The 19,621-nt window shown below is 40.1% G+C and overlaps 1 protein-coding gene across 1 annotated transcript; it reads right to left on the bottom strand.

Moving 5' to 3' along the window:
- Positions 1–5: 5 nt before the first annotated feature.
- On the bottom strand, positions 6–6,422 carry LOC115174853 (heat shock factor protein 2). Its single transcript, XM_029733795.1, has 11 exons — positions 6,220–6,422; positions 5,674–5,782; positions 5,458–5,585; positions 2,720–2,844; positions 2,539–2,614; positions 2,326–2,384; positions 2,150–2,231; positions 1,752–1,864; positions 1,409–1,663; positions 1,123–1,234; positions 6–806 (listed from the first exon to the last, which is right to left on the bottom strand). Exons 1-11 carry the CDS (start codon positions 6,310–6,312, stop codon positions 447–449), a joined length of 1,512 nt encoding a protein of 503 aa, XP_029589655.1. The 5' UTR covers positions 6,313–6,422; the 3' UTR covers positions 6–446.
- Between the last annotated feature and the right edge of the window lie 13,199 nt (positions 6,423–19,621).

Below are 19,621 nucleotides of genomic sequence, written 5' to 3'. Positions count from 1 at the left end.
AATGATGCTTTTGCTGTTCTTTTAATGTCATTGCCACTGTTAAGCTTCGCAATCTATGAATCTTAACATGAAACATTATGCTACACATGGTACATATCAGACTACAGTACTTGAAATGATCAACATTGGGGTTCTACTAAGGAAATGATGCAGGCACTTCTGTTTTTTGTTCATTAAAGATTCATGTGATCCTTAAAACATATCAATACAGAAATCAATAATACATAGTGAAACATTCCCCTTTTCACAAGAAATGCTGAAACCTAAACCAACAACAATTGCAGCCTCATCTTTATCGGGGTTTACATACAGCTGTTAGTAGATTGCTTCACTATTTCCACTAAATGACGGAATGTCTTATGAACAGAAAAGCTACGGGGAAATAGAACATTTTGACAAGTATCTACAAAAGGTCCAATCCTTTTTCTGCTCCTTGGTTAACCTTGTTAAATCTCCAGCTGTGTCGAGTCAGTGGTGTCGCCCTCTGGGTTGAGTTCACACAGGTAGAAGAGCGTTGACTCGCTGGCCTCTGCCTCAGTCAGGGGCTCCAGGCGGATCAGAGAGCTTCGTGGAGGCTCCTCGTCTGGCTCCAGGAGGTCTGTGGGGACCTCAGTGTTGTGCTGCAGCAGGCTGTCTCCCAGCTCTGTGGCTGTGTTGCTGTCTGCCTCCGTGGCCAAAGGGGTGCAGCCATCCAGGAAGGCCAGCAGAGGGCAGGACGTGTACTGGACCAGCTGGTTGTCTGCTGAGAAACTAGACTTGTCTCCTTTGGATAGCAGCCCTGCATTTTCTTTGGGACCGCCACTCCCCTAAAGAGTGAAATTAATGAGGATTCAGAAACACAAATAAAATTCAGACAGACTTGGGGTATAATCATTACGTCAATTCTGTGGCAAAAAAGGTTTTGCAACAGAAACCGTTTACTCCAAATGGGAAATGCAAACGAGAGTTTCTATTGGACAAATTCAGGTAGGTCCCTCCATGTTTCATTCCATTTGCTGTGTTTGGTTCTTAAACGGTTTCTGTAACAAATATATCCCAGATATTGAATTGAGTGGGGTAACCAGGTAATTCTATACAAGTGCAAAACTGTAGATTTTGTATGGAAATGTAATTAACATAAACCTCTGTGGCCTCTAAAATATCTGGATCAATGCTGAACTGCTTCCCGTACAACATAGCCTGAAAGTCTTCCAAACTGCAGTCAATGCTGTCCAAGTAGTCCATCAGCTCAACCCTGTTAAAACATTTGGATGCCTATTAACTGTAAGACGAGACAATAATTCAATAGGCCTATATCCTTTCAAATGAAAAAATGCAACGCAGTAATATGGAACATAATGTGAGAAAGCCTTCTCAAGTTCTTCATGAACTACAGGCCACAAACGTAACGCTAGTCAAGTCCACTTACTTGCCGAGGAGGTTGATATTCTGAGAAATAGCTCCACTCTCATTGAGAATTGAGTCCATCATCTTCATGGGATCCTCCAGGCTCAACCCTGACTGTTTGTTGAGCTGCAAGGTGCTGCTTGTGGGAAGGCTATCATATGTGCTTATGGTGGTCTCTTCTGGTTCGATTACTAAAGAGTTGGTCTGTCCTATACTGTCAGAGCTGTCTGTCTGTGACACAGTATTGCTGTTGAAGACCTCAACTATTTCTACATCCCTGAGAATGAAGGACAGGAGAAAAGGCATGAGAATGGACGATGGCAGATGGAAATATACATGAAACAATGTTTTTTATGTTGAATTACGATTGATCCAATGCTCTTGAGGGGCCCTCTGTGATCTCTGTGTCATCGTCAGTTACATCACAGATGACGACATCGTCAGTGAGATCAGCACTCTTCAAACCGCTGACAGAGGGCTGGGAGAGAGTTCAAAATGTACATCTTTAGAATAGCTTACATTGAGAAAACAGACTTCTGAAATAACATTAGAAACTCATATTATGGAAGAAATCTGCGCCGCCGCCAATGTCAAGTTTGTTCTCACAATGCGGCATTTTCCTGGGCAGTGATCCTGCCTTAATATTGTAAAAAAAAATAAAAAGATCTGTTTGCTAGCATTATTAGTGTCCTGACTGATTGGATGGACACCACCATGTACACCTTACATAGGGAGGTAAACCCATTCAGACCTCTACACATACTTTGTTGTGGTCCAGAGGAGGATCATCGTAGATTTCATGGATGCATTTAGGCTTCTTTCCATTGCTGTTCAGTAGAATAGGCCTGTAAAATGGAGATTCAGATGTAAAATGAATTAATAATGTTTAGTAATCGATGATGTTATTCAGAGGAAGATTGCTATACTACGAAGCCTTACCTCTTGCGTTTTAAACTCATCCGGTTCTTCTGTACCAATGTAATGATGAATTGTATCAACTGAAATGAATAAAGACAATTATTATCAAATTTAGACTGAACCATTATACCCTAAAGGCCAATTGTTATGCGTTTTTATTGTGAGCAAATTGTTTCCAATTCAATTCCTACTGAATATTGAAACTCATTCTTGGTGCAGATTTTTTTGCTGCACCTTCTTAATGATTTGCTGCTGTTGGGAGTGCTTCTGTCTCAGGTCTGATACTTCCCTCCATAGACCTTCATTATCTCTGTAAACATAAATTCAAGTATGAGCATAGAACTGTCTCCAAACCAACACATCACTACTACTTTCTAACCTCCATTTGATAGCCAGGGCATGGTAGATTGCTTACCTTTTCAGTGTGTTGAGTCTGGAATCAATGCTTTCTTGTTTTCCGTGAACATTCTGAACACTGGCCAAAATATTGGACAGGTCTTCCTGTCTAATCTTGGTATCATTTGGTCTTGCATTGGAAACCTGAAAAAATATGCCCTTATTCAGTTTGACGTACTTACTGATATAGGCCATTTATTTGTTTACCATCATACGTTTGTTTCCATGAGGTCTTATCTAGGGCTGTTGCGGTGACCGTATTACCACTACACCGGCGGTCACAAGTCGAGAAGGCAGTCAAATTCCACATGACCGTTTAGTCACGGTAATTAGGCTTCTCCAAGCTCTGATGCTGCTGCTAGTCATTAGTAGCCCACCAAACTTGCTAACTGCCTGGTACTCAGCACGCTATTGTCCCTCTAATCACTATAACATCATACAAATGTATTCGAAAATCTAATGAAACACTTCATGAGAACCAATCAGCTCATGTTGTGCAACATTTGTTTAGGCTATGCGGGAGAAAACAGAGTGATGGCCGCTAATAAAAAGAGGAGGATCCATCAGCCTTCTATAGGCTTGCCCTACTATATTTATTTATCAACTTCCCTAATATTAAGCACATTGCTTATATTTACAACAGGAGTAGAGCCTACCTGGCTGGCATGAAAATAAACCACAGGGAAAAGTCCTCCATTCACTATTTAAGTGCATAGATTACGTATTTTTCCCGGCTACCCCTGTTTTGATACAGGTGCATGATAATGGTCCATTCTAAATCAAAACAAATGTCACACATACAGTACCAGTCAAAAGTTGACACACCTACTCATTCAAGGGTTTTTCTTTATTTTACTATTTTCTACATTGAAGAATAATAGTGAAGACATCAAAACGATGAAATCATGTTGTAACCAAAAAAAGTGTTAAACAAATCAAAATGTATTTTATATATTTGAGATTCTTTAAAGTAGCCACCCTTTGCCTTGACAGCTTTGCACCCTCTTGGCATTCTCTCAATCAGCTTCATGAGGTAGACACCTGGAATGTATTTCAATTAACAAGTGTGCCTTCTAAATAGTTAATTTGTGGAATGTCTTTCCTTCTTACTGCGTTTGAGCCAATCAGTTGTGTTGTGACAAGGGGGGGGGGGTACAGAAGATAGCCCTATTTGGTAAAAGACCAAGTCCATATTATGGCAAGAACAGTTCAAACAAGCAAAGAGAAATGACAGTCCATCATTACTTTAAGACATGAAGGTCAGACAATACGGAAAATTTCAAGAACTTTGAAAGTTTCTTCAAGTGCAGTCACAAAAAACATCAAGCGCTATGATGCAACTGGCTCTCATGAGGACCACCAGCAGAGTTGCCTCTGCTGCAGAGAATAAGTTCATTAGAGTTACCAGCCTCAGAAATTGCAGCCCAAATAAATGCTTCAGAGTTCAAGTAACAGACACATCAACAACTGTTCAGAGGAGACTGTGTGAATCAGGCCTTCATGGTCGAATTTCTGCAAAGAAACCACTACTAAAGGACACCAATAAGAAGAAACACGATCAATGGACATTAGACCGGTGGAAATTTGTCCTTTGGTCTGGAGTCTAAGTTGGAGATTTTTGGTTCCAAACGCAATGTCTTCGTGAGGTGCGGTGTGGGTGAACGGATGATCTCTGCATTTGTATTTCCCACCATAAAGCATTGAGGAAGAGGTGTTATGGTGTGGGGGTGCTTTATATAGAATTCAAGCACACTTAACCGGTATGGCTACCACAGCATTCTGCAGCGATACACCATCCCATCTGGTTTGGGCTTAGTGGGGCTATCATTTGTTTTTCAACAGGACAATGACCAAAAACACACCTCCAGGCTGTGTAAGGGCTATTTTACCAAGAAGGAGAGTGATGGAATGCTGCATCAGATGACCTGGCCTCCACAATTCCCCGACCTAAACCAAATTGAGATGGTTTGGGATGAGTCGGACCGCAGAGCGAAGGAAAATGCATCCTCAGCATATGTGGGAACGCCTTCAAGACTTTTGGAAAAGCATTCCAAATGAAGCTGGTTGAGAGAATGCCAAAAGTGTGCAAAGCTGTCATCAAGGCAAAGGGTGGCTACTTGATGAATCTCAAATAAAATATATTTTGATTTGTTTAACACTTTTTTGGTTACTACATGTTATTTCATAGTTTTGATGTCGTCACTATTATTCTACAATGTAGAAAATAGTAAAAATAAAGAAAAACCCTTGAATGAGTACGTGTTCTAAAACTTTTGACTGGTAGTGTAGGAGTACCTATTTCTTTGTAAACCGCTCAACACAGAATAGCCGCATGTGCGCACTCCCTCAAATCATTTCGGAGAAATTATTTATATTTTATTCAGGTTTGTTCAATTGTATTCTTCATACTATAAAATAATACCATGGAATTATAAGCAAATCTTGTCTGCTAAATGAACTAGTGTAGCCCACAGCCATTTGGCATAGCCGCATCTGGATCTAACATAAGGAAAACTCAGATTATGCTATTCTTTTCTTCTGAAATAGACTACAATTTCTTTAGACATGTCTAAAATAAATAATGGATTTATTGTGAAGGTGTAGGCTATATTACATGGATTTAGACTTTTAAAATGGCTTGCAGACTATGTGTGGAGATGTTAAATGTGTTTATGTTAATTGCCGGTCAATTACCGTGAGAGCGACAGTTATTTGCTTGACAATCACTGGCTGACAAACCACCACCCCTAGTCTTACCTTTCTTTTGATGTTTTCTAGCAAGTCATCCTGCCCATGTTTAAAGTAATGATGCTGAAATTCAACTGGTCCATCCCTCTCTTGCTTTACTATGCCTGTGTCGATGTGCATCACTTTGCGAAATCCATCTGCAGATTGAACACCCATTAGACAGCTGCACAAGAGGCATTCCAATAAAACAGCAGAGCCGCTATGTTTATAGAAGCGCTTACTTACACATATTCAGCTGTCTGACAAAACTGGCCATGTTGTTGTGCTTGAAGAACTTGGGAAGGATATCCTTGGCAAATCGCTGTTCATCCATGACAAGGAAACTGTTACCTTCCTAAAAAAAACATGTATATATTAGGAGACTAGAATGTCTACAACTACTTCCACTCAATTACATTTTTGTGTGTTAAATTTTAGGACGTAAATAGTGCATGGGTATTCTTGCTTTATTTTATCATGGAATGCTTATTTATATGCTCTTTTGTTAGCTAGCCAATTTTATTGATATGCTATTATAAGAAGCTAGCCAATTTACAAACAGATCATTCAAAATAACGTGCTAGCTTTAGCCAGCAGGGACAACAATAGCAAAAGAGTATCAGTAACAAAACAAAACGATGCTTCTTGAATCCTACTAATCGACACATGCATCTAGGACTAGGCAGACATAGCTACTATAACTGGCTAACTCGTTTCACACCCTGCAGAGTCAAGTGCTAGCGCTACCTAGCTCTGCCAGGCTGGCACGCTCAGTTGGGCAATTTCATTTACCTGACTCCAACAAATAAATTCATTTGTGTCAGAATCTTCCACAAGAGTCCAAAGCTTGGTGAGAAAGGCTGGTACATTTGAATTTTGTTTCATTTTGCAAACTGAAGAAGGAAAGATGCCTTTTGGTGATGAAAGAAGCAAGTCGCTGAGAAGAAGAAAACAAGCGTCCTAAGCATGCATACGACTTCCTGTTTGAAGAGCAGCAGCTGATTGGTTGAATGTTGACTTACATTACGTTTCACACGTGAAACATGCAGAATAATGCATAGATCATTATACGTTTGCAAATTATTGCTGAAATGTTTTAGTTTTTCTGTGACATGCATTAAAGTAACTGACCAGATTTCTATTACATATGACCTTTAATAAATTGCAATATGAGTTCAATCGTTTTCCTTCCAAAAAAAGGTAATGAAGTATTGGTGAAATGTTGTAGTTTTTCTGACATGATTTAATGGTACACTCAGCAATATGATATAGATGCAGAAACTAAACAGCATAGTGGGTCAATTTCTATAACAACTAAGAGCGTTGAAGCGCGAGGCTCAACATCTCTGCCTTTTTGGTGTGTGTGACTTTGTGAGAGAGTCTTGTATCTTCTAAATATCTGTGGTGCTACTACCTGCAATGTCAATTTGCTGAGTCTGCCTATAAGAGGTCATACAATACGTTTTGTAGTGATTCCTATGTTGTTGATGTTAAGAATGTTTGTTGGTCTGTGGTGTGTAATGAGGAGCATCCAGATGCTGCACTTGACACATTTATGAAATTGCTTATTCCAGTTACTAATAAGCATGCACCCATTAAGAAAATGACTGTAAAAACTGTTAAATCCCCGTAGATTGATGTGGAATTGAAAAATTGTACGGTTGAGAGCGACGAGGCAAAAGGAATGGCAAATAAGTCTGGCTGCCCAACCGATTGGAAAATGTACTGATCAAATTATGAAAGACAATAATTATGAAAGACAATTCTAAATTATAATTCTTGTCTTTCATAATTTGATCAGTTATACTTGGATGTGTAATGTCAGCGTTTGTTGCTGGCATGTCATGCCTAAGTTTGCTGATATTGCAAATGAAAAAATCATTAAAGTAATATCAGTGGGCTTTGTGATGAATGAGCTGATTCAATGAATGATGGAGCTGAGTTAGCCTATTTGCCCAACATTTCATTTAAGCTGCTCCAAAGGTTTTTACTATCATTCTTTATATAATTTATCTTTGTTTTATAGTATAGTTTCTTATTTTTATCAACCTTAGTCACGTGATTTATTAGTAAGATGGAAAATCAACCCTAGTCACGTGATTTCTCAGTAAGATGGAAAATTTGATGGAAAATTACTGGGGATAATAACGGCCAATATTGCCACCCCTATTTGCCATATCTTCAATCTAAGCCTACTAGAAAGTGTGAACCCTCAGGCCTTGAGAGAAGCAAAAGTAATTCCACTATCCAAGAATAGTAAAGCCCCCGTTACTGGCTCAAATAGCAGACAAACCAGCCTGTTACCAACCATTAGTAAACTTTTGGCCAGATACAATACTATTTTACTGTAAACAAATTGACAACTTTCAGCACACATAGAGAAGGACATTCAACAAGCATGGCACTTACACAAATGACTGATGATTGGCTGAGAGAAATTGATGATAAAAAGATTGTTGGAGCTGTTTTGTTAGACTTCTGTTTGGCTTTTGACATTATCAATCATAGTCTGCTGATGGAAAAACATATGTGTTATTGCTTTACATGCCATGCTATATTGTGGATAAAGTGTTACCTGTCTAACAGAATACAGAGGGTGTTCTAAGGAAACGCCCCTTTTTTTCAATTTTCACTTAAAATGACATACCCAAATTGAACTGCCTGTAGCTCAGGCCCTGAAGCAAGGATATGCATATTCTTGGTACCATTCGAAAGGAAGCACTATAAAGTTTGTGGAAATGTGAAAGGAATGTAGGAGAATATAACACAATAGATCTAGTAAAATAATATACAAATAAAAAAATCAACCGTTCTTTTGTATTTTGTTTTGTACCGTCATCTTTGAAATGCAAGAGAAAGGCCATAATGTATTATTCCAGCCAGATGCAATTTAGATTTTGGCCACTAGATGGCAGCAGTGTATGTGCAAAGTTTTAGACTGATCCAATGAACCATTGCATTTCTGTTCAAAATGTTGTAGCAAGACTGCCCAAATGTGCCTAATTTGTTTATTAATAACTTTTCATGTTCAAATGTGTGCATTCTCCTCAGTAGCATGGTGTTATTTCACTGTAATAGCTAATGTAAATTGGACAGTGCAATTAGATTAAAAATAATTTAAGCTTTCTGCCAATATCAGATATGTCTATGTCCTGGGAAATGGTCTTGTTACTTACAACCTCATGCTAATCGCATTAGCCTATGTTAGCTCAACCATCCCATGGATGGGACACCAATCCCGAAGAAGATTATTAATGGAAGCATATGCAACGTAATCCAAGTAGAATCAGGAATTCCCCAGGGCAGCTGTCTAGGCCCCTAATTCGATTTTCGATCTTTACTAATGACATGCCACTGGCTTTGAGTAAAGCCAGTGTGTCTATGAATGCGGATGACTCAACACTATACACGTCAGCTACTACAGGGAGTTAAATCACTGCAACAAAGAGCTGCAGTTAGTTTCAGAATCAGTGGCAAGGAATAAGTTAGTCCTAAATATTTCAAAAACTAAAAGGATTGTATTTGGGACAAATCATTCACTAAACCCTAAACCTCAACTAAATCGTGTACAATTTTTTTTTTTGAAATTGAGCAAGTTGAGGTGACTAAACTGCTCGAAGTAACTCTGGATTGTAAACAGTCATGGTCAAAACATGTTGATACAACAGTAGTTAAGATGGGGAGAAGTCTGTCCATAATAAAGCGTTGCTCTGCCTTTTTAACAACACTATCAACACGGCAGTTCCTACAGGCTCTAGTTTTGTCACACCTGGACTACTGTTCAGTCGTGTGGTCAGGTGCCACAAAGAGGGACCTCGAAAAATTACAATTGGCTCAGAACAGGGCAGTACAGCCGGCCCATAAATGTACACTTAAAGCTAACATTAATAATATGCATGTAAGTCTCTCATGGCTCAAAGTGAAGGAGAGATTGACGTCATCACTACTTGTTTTTGCAAAAAGTGTTGATGTGCTGAATGCACCAAGTTGTCTGTTTAAACTATTAGCACACAGCTCGGACACCCATGCATACCCCACAAGACATGCCACCAAAGGTCTCTTCACAATCCCCAAGTCAAGAACAGACTATAGGAGGCTAACAGTACTACATAGAGCCATGGCTACATGGAACTCTATTCCACATCAGGTAACTGATGCAAGCAGTAGAATCCGATTTTAAAACCAGATAAAAATACACCTTATGGAACAGCGAGGATTGTGAAGAGACACACACACAGGCACAGACACACATACACATGATAAGACACACACATAAACATGGATTTTGTATTGTAGATACGTGATAGTGGAGGAGTGGCCTGAGGGAACACACTTAATGTGTTGTGAAAAGTGTTATGAAATGTGATGTAATGTAATATTTTCAATTGTATAAACTGCCTTAATGTTGCTGGACCCCAGGAAGCATCACTGCTGCCTTGGTAGCAGCTAATGCGGAACCTTAATAAATACTAATACCCTTAAAGTGACAGACCAGGGTTTACAGATTTCTACAAAATATGACCTTTAATTAATTACAATATGAGTAAAATTGATTTCCTTCCAAAAAAATTGTAATTAAGTATGTTAAAAAGCAATTGAATGGGTGTTTACCATTCATAAAAAATATTCATGCGAGTAGACCACTGATTGGCCAGTTCATCCTCCTCAGGAGGATGACATCACCCTCTATCAGGAAATATCTGTTTGAGTTAACAGTTTGAGGTGGGGTACTTGAAATATTTTTTCTCCAATTTATGCTTTTGCCACAAATACAAGTATAGGATGAGTCAACAACATTATTTGGGTATGAATTAAGAGAAAATGTACTTTTAAAAGTGAGATTTTCACTGAGCAGTTATTTTAAGGTAAGATATTAGATATTGACAGCCTTTCAATTGACGCTCTTGAGTCAGCTGGCATGGAAGGATGCTCATAACACCCACTACTGACTAGCTTTGTTTACATTAGATTGATGAGTCATTCTATGTCTTGCCACTAGGTGTCAGCCTTAGATCATGTAGTATGTAACATGTTTAGGATAGTTTCCAACCTCAGATATTTCTCAAATTTCTGCTCCTATAACTTATGCTCTTGGCACTTTTCTTCTAATGTAAATATTTGTTTGTTTTCATTACAATATGCTTTTCTTCAGCTCTATCCCTGCATAAAGGTCTAACACAAATAAAAGTATAGCAATTATCAAAGTGCTGAAGTGAAATTAAGAATAAATTGTCAATTGTTCTTGATCATTCATTCAATTTCTGGAATATCTGGAATAAATATTTGCAATGTTCAGGACAAAATGTCCTGAAAAAACCGAGAGAAAAAATCTATCTACTATTATAGTCATCTCAGTGGAAAAAGCCATAAAGGAGAGTTCAGGGGTTAAGTAAAACCATTTCCCTCCGCAGTTTGAGAGAGCCACTGTTGACTACCTACCTGCTAGAGTGCAGCTAGAGTACAGCAGAAACCATGTGTGGGGGTTGGTTGGCCAAAACGGTCTGCTTTGTGAACCAGATAAGCAAGGACGTAACTTATTTCCAATAGAGGGCATTTCTTATTTGCCATAAAAAGTACACTATTGTGGTCTATTGTTAGGTAACTTTTCATTCGATTGGTGTTTATTGCATTCTTCAGAGGGATTAATGCAAATGTTTAAGAATTCCTAAATGCTGCCCATGAACAAAATGTAATGCTATTGTACTGTATTTATCTCACACACATAAACTTAATTTCAGTGCTTTTTTCCCTCTGTGGCTTAAAAACATAGGCTAACACACTACACCGAAAGGGGGACCATTTGCAGAAAGATCTATGTTGCCAACAGCGCATGCCTCTTCTAACATTCAGACATCATAACAAAATGAGGTTGACAAGTGCACAGCTAATTGGGACAGACGGTAATATTACATCAAAAGACGTCATAAAGTCCTTTTAAATGGCAGTAATTAGGACATTCTTTGATTCTGAGACAGAGAGATTATAGGAAAGGCAAAATCACAGCACATTAAAGTAAGACAGGTGATATTCTGCCTTTCATTGTATAAGTAGAGGGAGGTAAGTTCAGTACCATATGTACAATTGTCCTGGATAAAAGTAAAATACTGCTCGACCCTTGAACATTAGTATATTTACACAGTATGGTGCTGAAGAATGTAAGTTGCTTCTTATTATATTTGACAATATCCCTGCCCCGGTTGAAAAACTTCCATTGTTGAAAAAATGCTGGAGAGTAGGCATAGCGCCAGCAAATAGAGTGCTTATGGGGACTTACACTATGTCTCACTTGGTGGCAGGCAGCATTGTTAAACGGCTAATTCAGAAGATTAAATTGGCTTAACTTTTGCGTTTGGTGAAAGGTTGTGACACTCTTCTCATCTGACTTGTAAGGTGTTAATGCCATAGGAAAATGTTGATACAGTGCTCCAAAAGGAATTGGCTACATGACTTGACCTATATTTGTCGTATTAACTACTTTTATTCAGGCCTGTGTTTGTATGCAACCATGAGGAGGACAAAAGCACTGTTAGGTTAAAGTTTTACCAATGCATTCCTTAATCATGCCCATTCCCTGGACGAGGCTCAGGGTGTTCAGGTAGTGGTTGTGAAGCTGCATACTCACTCTCCCTCTCTTTTTGCAGAAAAGTTGGAACAAAAATGTTGGAATGAATTTACATTTTCCATTGGATGTAGAACTTGGACCCTCATTTTATAGTTGTTGTTGTTCTCTCTCATTATTTGATTAATCTTGAAGTCTAACAGAACAGAAAAGAACCAAAGAAAAATATATTAGTCCAGATCTCAGCAGATTTATTTTTTACTTAATTAATAAATACGTTTGGAGTTTGCCATGTTCTGATGGTATTAGACTTCCTTTAGACTGCCAAAGGAGAATTTTTACTGCTGCTTCAAACATCTTTGATTAAGTGTAACCAAATGGGAATGCCTCTGTATATTAATTGATGCTGCATATTCCACCACACAAATTGAAATAAAATGATCTCACCAAAGTACTTATTTTTAAGAGCTATGTGCAACAATAAAACACACCTTCTCAGTTGGATGTTAGAGACAAATGTTAAAACTCTTTTCTTTGCTTTGAGGAAGTTCTTAGTAAAAAGATCATTACATCCATTTATTTTCTTTTAGCTCAGTGAGACTTGGAAATGAAATGACTACTTACAAGCCAGAATCCATAAAAGATATGTTTGCACATTTCACATTAGTGTTAGGTCCTGGGTTGAGAATAAATGGGTTACAGCATGGTATCAATATCCAAGAGCAGAGAGGACATTAAGGCCAATAGCGCTGGGATGGAGGCCTTGTATTAAGTTAATTGGTTTTAACTTTGTCTTCAGATTGATGACATTCTGTATAGGCCTGGTAAAACTATTGACAGAATTCAGAAAGCTGGCCAAAGTCTTTATTTACCCATCAGCTTGTGTAGATTTCTCTCATTTTCTTAAAGAACAATGATGTTATTGGGTATATGGCGTTATTCTGATGAAATCTAAAATCTTTGATGAAGTGGTATGTTCAAAGGTAGATGCAAAGTTGGATCCCAGGGACATCCCTACCCTAAACTCTAACCCTAAACTTAACCCCCTACCCTTACCCTAGGTTTAGCCCCAACCTTAACCATAACCCCCTTACCTTAACCATTTTACATTTCTACTTCAATTGGCTGATGTCAGCATTAGATGTCCCAAGGATTCCACTTAGACTTTTCCTTGTCCAAATGGTCTTATGTCCCTTTTTGCCTCCAGCTTCCATCAGCTGATGGGAATGACGTACTTGCTTTCCACCTGGCTACCCCACCCCGGTCAACAGCAATGCACCCCCCCAGCAACTCGCCCAAGCCTTCCCCATTTCTCCTTCTCCCAAATCCAGTCAACTGATGTTCTGAAAGAACTGCAAAATCTGGACCCCTACAAATCAGCCGGGCTAGACAATCTGGACCCTTTCTTTCTAAAATTATCTGCCGAAATTGTTGCAACCCCTATTACTAGCCTGTTCACCCTCTCTTTAGTGTCGTCTGAGATTCCCAAAGATTGGAAAGCAGCTGCGGTCATCCCCCTCTTCAAAGGGGTGGGACACTCTTGACCCAAACTGCTACAGACCTATATCTATCCTACCCTGCCTTTCTAAGGTCTTCGAAAGCCAAGTTAACAAACAGATTACCGACCATTTCGAATCCCACCGTACCTTCTCCGCTATGCAATCTGGTGTCAGAGCTGGTCATGGGTGCACCTCAGCCATGCTCAACGTCCTAAATGATATCTTAACCACCATTGATAAGAAACAATACTGTGCAGCCGTATTCATTGACCTGGCCAAGGCTTCGACTCTGTCAATCACCACATCCTCATCGGCAGACTCAACAGCCTTGGTTTCTCAAATGATTGCCTCGCCTGGTTCACCAACTACTTCTCTGATAGAGTTCAGTGTGTCCAATCAGAGGGCCTGTTGTCCGGACCTCTGGCCGTCTCTATGGGGATGCCACAGGGTTCAATTCTTGGGCCGACTCTCTTCTCTGTATACATCAATGATGTCCCTCTTCCTTCTGGTGAGTCTCTGATCCACCTCTACTCAGACGACACCATTCTGTATACTTCTGGCCCTTCTTTGGACACTGTGTTAACAACCCTCCAGACGAGCTTCAATGCCATACAACTCTCCTTCTGTGGCCTCCAACTGCTCTTAAATACAAGTAAAACTAAATGCATGCTCTTCAACCGATCGCTGCCTGCACCTGCCCACCGCGTCCAGCATCACTACTCTGGACGGTTCTGACTTAGAATATGTGGACAACTACAAATACCTAGGTGTCTGGTTAGACTGTAAACTCTCCTTCCAGACTCACATCAAACATCTCCAATCCAAAGTTAAATCTAGAATTGGCTTCTTATTTCATAACAAAGCATCCTTCACTCATGCTGCCAAACATACTCTCGTAAAACTGACCATCCTACCGATCCTCGACTTTGGCTATGTCATTTACAAAATAGCCTCCAATACCCTACTCAATAAATTGGATGCAGTCTATCACAGTGCCATCCGTTTTGTCACCAAAGCCCCACATACTACCCACCACTGCGACCTGTACGCTCTCGTTGGCTGGCCCTCGCTTCATACTTATCTACAAGACCCTGCTTGGTAAAGTCCCCCCTTATCTCAGCTCGCTGGTCACCATAGCAGCACCCACACGTAGCACGCGCTCCAGCAGGTATATCTCACTGGTCACCCCCAAAGCCAATTCCTCCTTTGGCCGCCTCTCCTTCCAGTTCTCTGCTGCCAATGACTGGAACGAACTACAAAAATCTCTGAAACTGGAAACACTTATTTCCCTCACTAGCTTTAAGCACCAGCTGTCAGAGCAGCTCACAGATCACTGCACCTGTACATAGCCCATCTATAAATAGCCCAAACAACTACCGCTTCCCCTACTGTATTTATTTATTTATTTATTTTGCTCCTTTGCACCCCAGTATTTCTACTTGGCACATTCATCTACTGCAAATCTACCATTCCAGTGTTTTACTTGCTATATTGTATTTACTTTGCCACCATGGCCTATTCATTGCCTTTACCTCCCTTTTCTCACCTCATTTGCTCACATTGTATATAGACTTATTTTTCTACTGTATTATTGATTGTATGTCTGTTTATTCCATGTGTAACTCTGTGTTGTTGTATGTGTCGAACTGCTTTGCTTTATCTTGGCAAGGTCGCAGTTGTAAATGAGAACTTGTTCTCAACTTGCTTACCTGGTTAAATAAAGGTGAAATAAATAAATAAATAACTTGACACTTAAAAAAGAAAGAAGAAAAAATAACCTGTACATTTCCCACTCGGGTGGATGGTGTGCTTTGCGACAAGGTTCAAAACACTTTAGCTAGCTAGCTAATATTGCATTGCTACTGCATTTTGGTGTCTGTTTACTTTACAGGTGACATGCCTGATGAGATATTTTATCACCAGAGAATTTGATAGCTACTGACGTTAATTTCAGTAAAATTAAACTACTGCGGACCAGAGCTAGCTAGCAAAAGTCACATTTTCTAAGAAATAATCTCTCATCGACTCGGACAATGTTCTGGTCTTACTGTATATTTTACGAGGTTGGCCTGCTATTTTACTAGGTTGAAGCACTTCTGACACCATGTTATGATTGATCGTAAGATATGACCAATACAGGGACACTACACAGAAGAGCCGAAGGGAGCAAATGGCTTAGCTTCAAAATGTTAGTCATCAATTTAATCATTCATGAAAATTATACACAAGCTCAGACTGTAACCCTAGTTATTGATTAAAAAAAAGGCCCTACCCAGCCCTAACCCGATGTAAGATGTCGGGGTCCATAGAACTCGGGTTGGGTAACAGAGCTTAACTAGGGCGGACCAGAGCTACTGCAGACCAGAGCTAGCTAGTAGCTATAACCAGGATCAGAGCTAGTTAGTGCAGACCAGAGCTGGGACAATGCTAGTGCAAACCAGAGCTAGCTAGTTACTAGGTACACCCTGGATCAGAGCTGGACCAGAGCTAGTGTGGACCAGAGCTAGCTAGCTACTAACTACTCCCTGGACCAAAGCTATTTATTGAGAGCCAGACTAGAGCTTTGATCCGGGGCATAGCTAGTAGGTAGTAGCTAGTCATTGTTTCCTATTGAAGCCAATGGAGCTTTTATGCAAATGTTAAATGGTTATAGTTCAAAAAGCAAAATAGTTTCAACAATCTTTTGTCAAGCAATCTAAGTTGAGTCAGTCTGAACATGTCAACGTTAGTTTGGTGTCTTTAGCTTTAACAGTTCAAGAGCAGTGGCGAATCCAAATGCTTCCCATTGAAGCCTATGGATCTTTTGTACACATTTTAAATTAATATATTTACTATTAATGGTTTCAAAAAACAGTATACGAGCAACCTATTTCAGACCAGTCTGCACCTTTTAGAGTTTGAATAGTGGTTCAAGCTCAAACAGTTTGAAATAGTTATTCTTCTTCTTCTGTGAGGTTTAACGGTGGTTGGCATCCAATATGTTGCATTACAGCTCCTAACTGAACTATAGCATACAGTATATCACTCATTGGCCTATCCCTCTGTTCTGGCACAGATCTACTATTCACAGGGATTCTCTCAGAATCATTGACCCTTGATCCTGCTCTCCTTTCTTCACTGCCTCAGCATACAACCCCTTCCGCACTACTCTGACCCTGGCCACCTCAACCTGCCTCTCTCGCACCCTGACACGTCCGATCCTCAGCAAAATGAGCACCCCTGCAGTTGACATACACAACTTCTACACATTACTCTGTCCAATGTCCTCATGCACACTTCCCACATCTTGGAAACTCCCTCCTACACACTCCTGCGACATGCCCATAAACGTGACACTTATAACACCGCAGTGGATTCGGCACAAAAGCTCTAACAGTATAACTCATATATCCTAACATTACTTTGTCAGGTAAAGACTCTAAATCAAAGTTCAAAAGAACAGAGAGCATAACCTCTGTTTCACCACCCTCTCTGCCAGGTCTGTGTCGCACCAAACGGTGGGCGTCACAAACACCAAGAATCTTCAACTTCAATTGCTCCACCTCCACACTTAATGCTACCACAGAAATCATTCCCTTCAATGGTGTCCTGCACCTAAGTGCAAAGCAAGATACAGGCCTGCTCCCTCTGATCTGAAGAAACACAAGCAAACATCACAAGTCCACTTTTGGTTACCTTCAACGACTCAACAGCACCCACCATCTTTTCCACCCAACCTGAATCCACCCATTGATTAGCCAAAAGGCCTAGTTCCATCCTCTTCAAAAATCTCACTCCCACTGGACCAAACTCATCTTTATCATAACCATTTCCATCAATGCAAGGCTCTGAGTCCCTCACAACACCTTCTACCCCTTCCATTTCATCTCCAGAACTCAAACTGGCATCCAAATGACTCTGTTTGAACTTGACACCAATCTTCCTCGACATACCCTCTCCCTTGTTATTGCTAGCTTCAACAGATTCAAACCTATCCTCTGCCTCCCTCAGTCTTTTCAACCTCCTCTATCTTTCCCTCCAATCCTCCTCCATTAACCAATTATCCAACTCTTTCTGAAAATATTCAACTTTTACAAGACAAAATCAATTTTTATCCTCCTTGAGAGACATGCTTGGCCCTGTACACACACCAATCTACTACAAGAAATTCTGAACCTACCGTTGAAAATAGTAGCGACCAGAATTGGAATGGAATGCATTGGAATTTATGCTAATATGGTTGTAGTGTGAAAAGTATAAGTTGCATCAAAACATCGTTTTTTTCTCAAGTAACCCGAAGACAGTCTGCCTGCAAGTTCTAACATTGTTTTGGTGTTGGTTGCTTTTACGGTTTTGGCCCTAAAGGTGGCAGTGTAAGGCAAATAATAATAAGAGTAAACAATTTCTAAAGTTGTGCTTGGCTTTCAGCAAGCACACCTAACTAGCGCTGGCTAGCTAGCTAACTAGTTAGCTAAACAGCGTAACTTCCAGCATCCTTCGCTAGTCTATTGGTCAATTTCGCACCTATCTCATTTTCTCATTTGACATACATTTTTGTTTAGCTAGCTAGCTAACACCTTTCATACAAACAATTCTAGCTTGTCTTTTTAGTTGCAGATGGAGGAACGAACTGCCTTTTGTGGCCTCCCAAACAGTGCATTAACCAACCTGCATTGATAGGCCAGTGATTGGCCACACTAACTCGTAGTTGACCGACCAAGTAGGTAGCTAGATGCACTTTCAACTCTCTCAGGTACATCCCAGATCCCAATAATCTCTCCGTCTTCCTGAAGTGTGCACTCGCTCACTACACTACTTACTCCCCACAAATGTAAAAGCATTGGATTGGTGTTGGCATGGGATACAGGGGGTTTAAATATATCTGTCTTTTCCTTTCAAATCCAGAGAGAGATCTCTCTCTCTCTCTCTCTCTCTCTCTCTCTCCCCTCTCTGTGTCTCTCTGCCTGACCAGCTGTTTCTTAAAATAAGGGAATGCTCTCATGGCTACAGTTTTTGTACAGGAATAGGCCTGTCTCTCCTTTCTACACAAGTAGCTAATAGGCCATTTGACTGTAAATGTGAGTGAATATTTATTAATGTGACGTAGAAATGTCTAGCTATAATTGGATGGACATTTGTTTGTATGTGTCTCTACCTTGGGAAGTCCGGTTCGCTCCTAGCCACCTAACATGAGCCCACAGTGCTACTTATTTACCAACCATTGTCTGTGCCTGTTTTGCGATGCTTTTCCCCCGTCTGAGGGTATATTCGTGGTTGGTGGATGGTTCTGATTCCGAATGCATTGTTTGCATCGCCGGGCGGTGCCCAGGAAACACTAAATCCAATTGTTAGATGCCCCCCCATCAATGTTTGGTTTTGATTTGGAGGGGTAGGTAGCGTCCAACAATTTTATTTAATAGTTTCTTGTGAACTGCTCTGTGATGTAAGATCTGTCTGCCGACTATGGATAGCCTATACATTCCAATGTGGAACACGGGCTGCTGCTACACAGGTACAGTCATTTGATCGTGAGTTATCTGGAACGCGTTCTCTATGGAATACAATTAGACCTTGTCTTATTAATAAATTAAATAATTAATAAAGAGGTCTAAGTTTGGGCTCCAAGACCACTCCAACACCACTGACAACCCCATTGTGTCCACCTTCCAGACTGTGAAGAACCTCAGTGGGACCTTGGAAGACATATTGTTGTGGAATTCAGAGCCGAATCGATGTTGCTACGATGCATAGACTACTACTGCTGCAACTCACACTGATTCACATGGAAGTTCTACCTGGATATTTGATTTGATTTATATGTCTCAGGCTCTGCACTCTCTTTGTTGGCATCATGTACCTTGCTTTCTGTGAGTAGTCTCAAAAACCTGACCCTAGGCAACACAGTGACTGGGGTCTGGTTTCAATGATAGGCTCTTTTGGCATATTGAAACTACGTCACTGTGTGCGTCACTACTTTATCCGCTTGAATAAAATACAAAATAGTAGCTAGCAAGATGGAGCTCACAGAGGTTATTTTTAATGAGTGCGTTTCACAAGTGGCTAGTTTGCATCTACTACCTTCACTAAAACCACTGCAAAGGTTTTGCCTGCAAACTTTGGTTTTAAATCGTGACATTCTGGCATGTCTGCCTCCTGA

Source organism: Salmo trutta, chromosome 35 (assembly GCF_901001165.1).
Source record: "Salmo trutta chromosome 35, fSalTru1.1, whole genome shotgun sequence".
Lineage (NCBI taxonomy): Eukaryota > Metazoa > Chordata > Actinopteri > Salmoniformes > Salmonidae > Salmo > Salmo trutta.
Note: the sequence above shows the minus strand (reverse complement) of the source record. Positions and strands in the feature narration are given on the sequence as shown.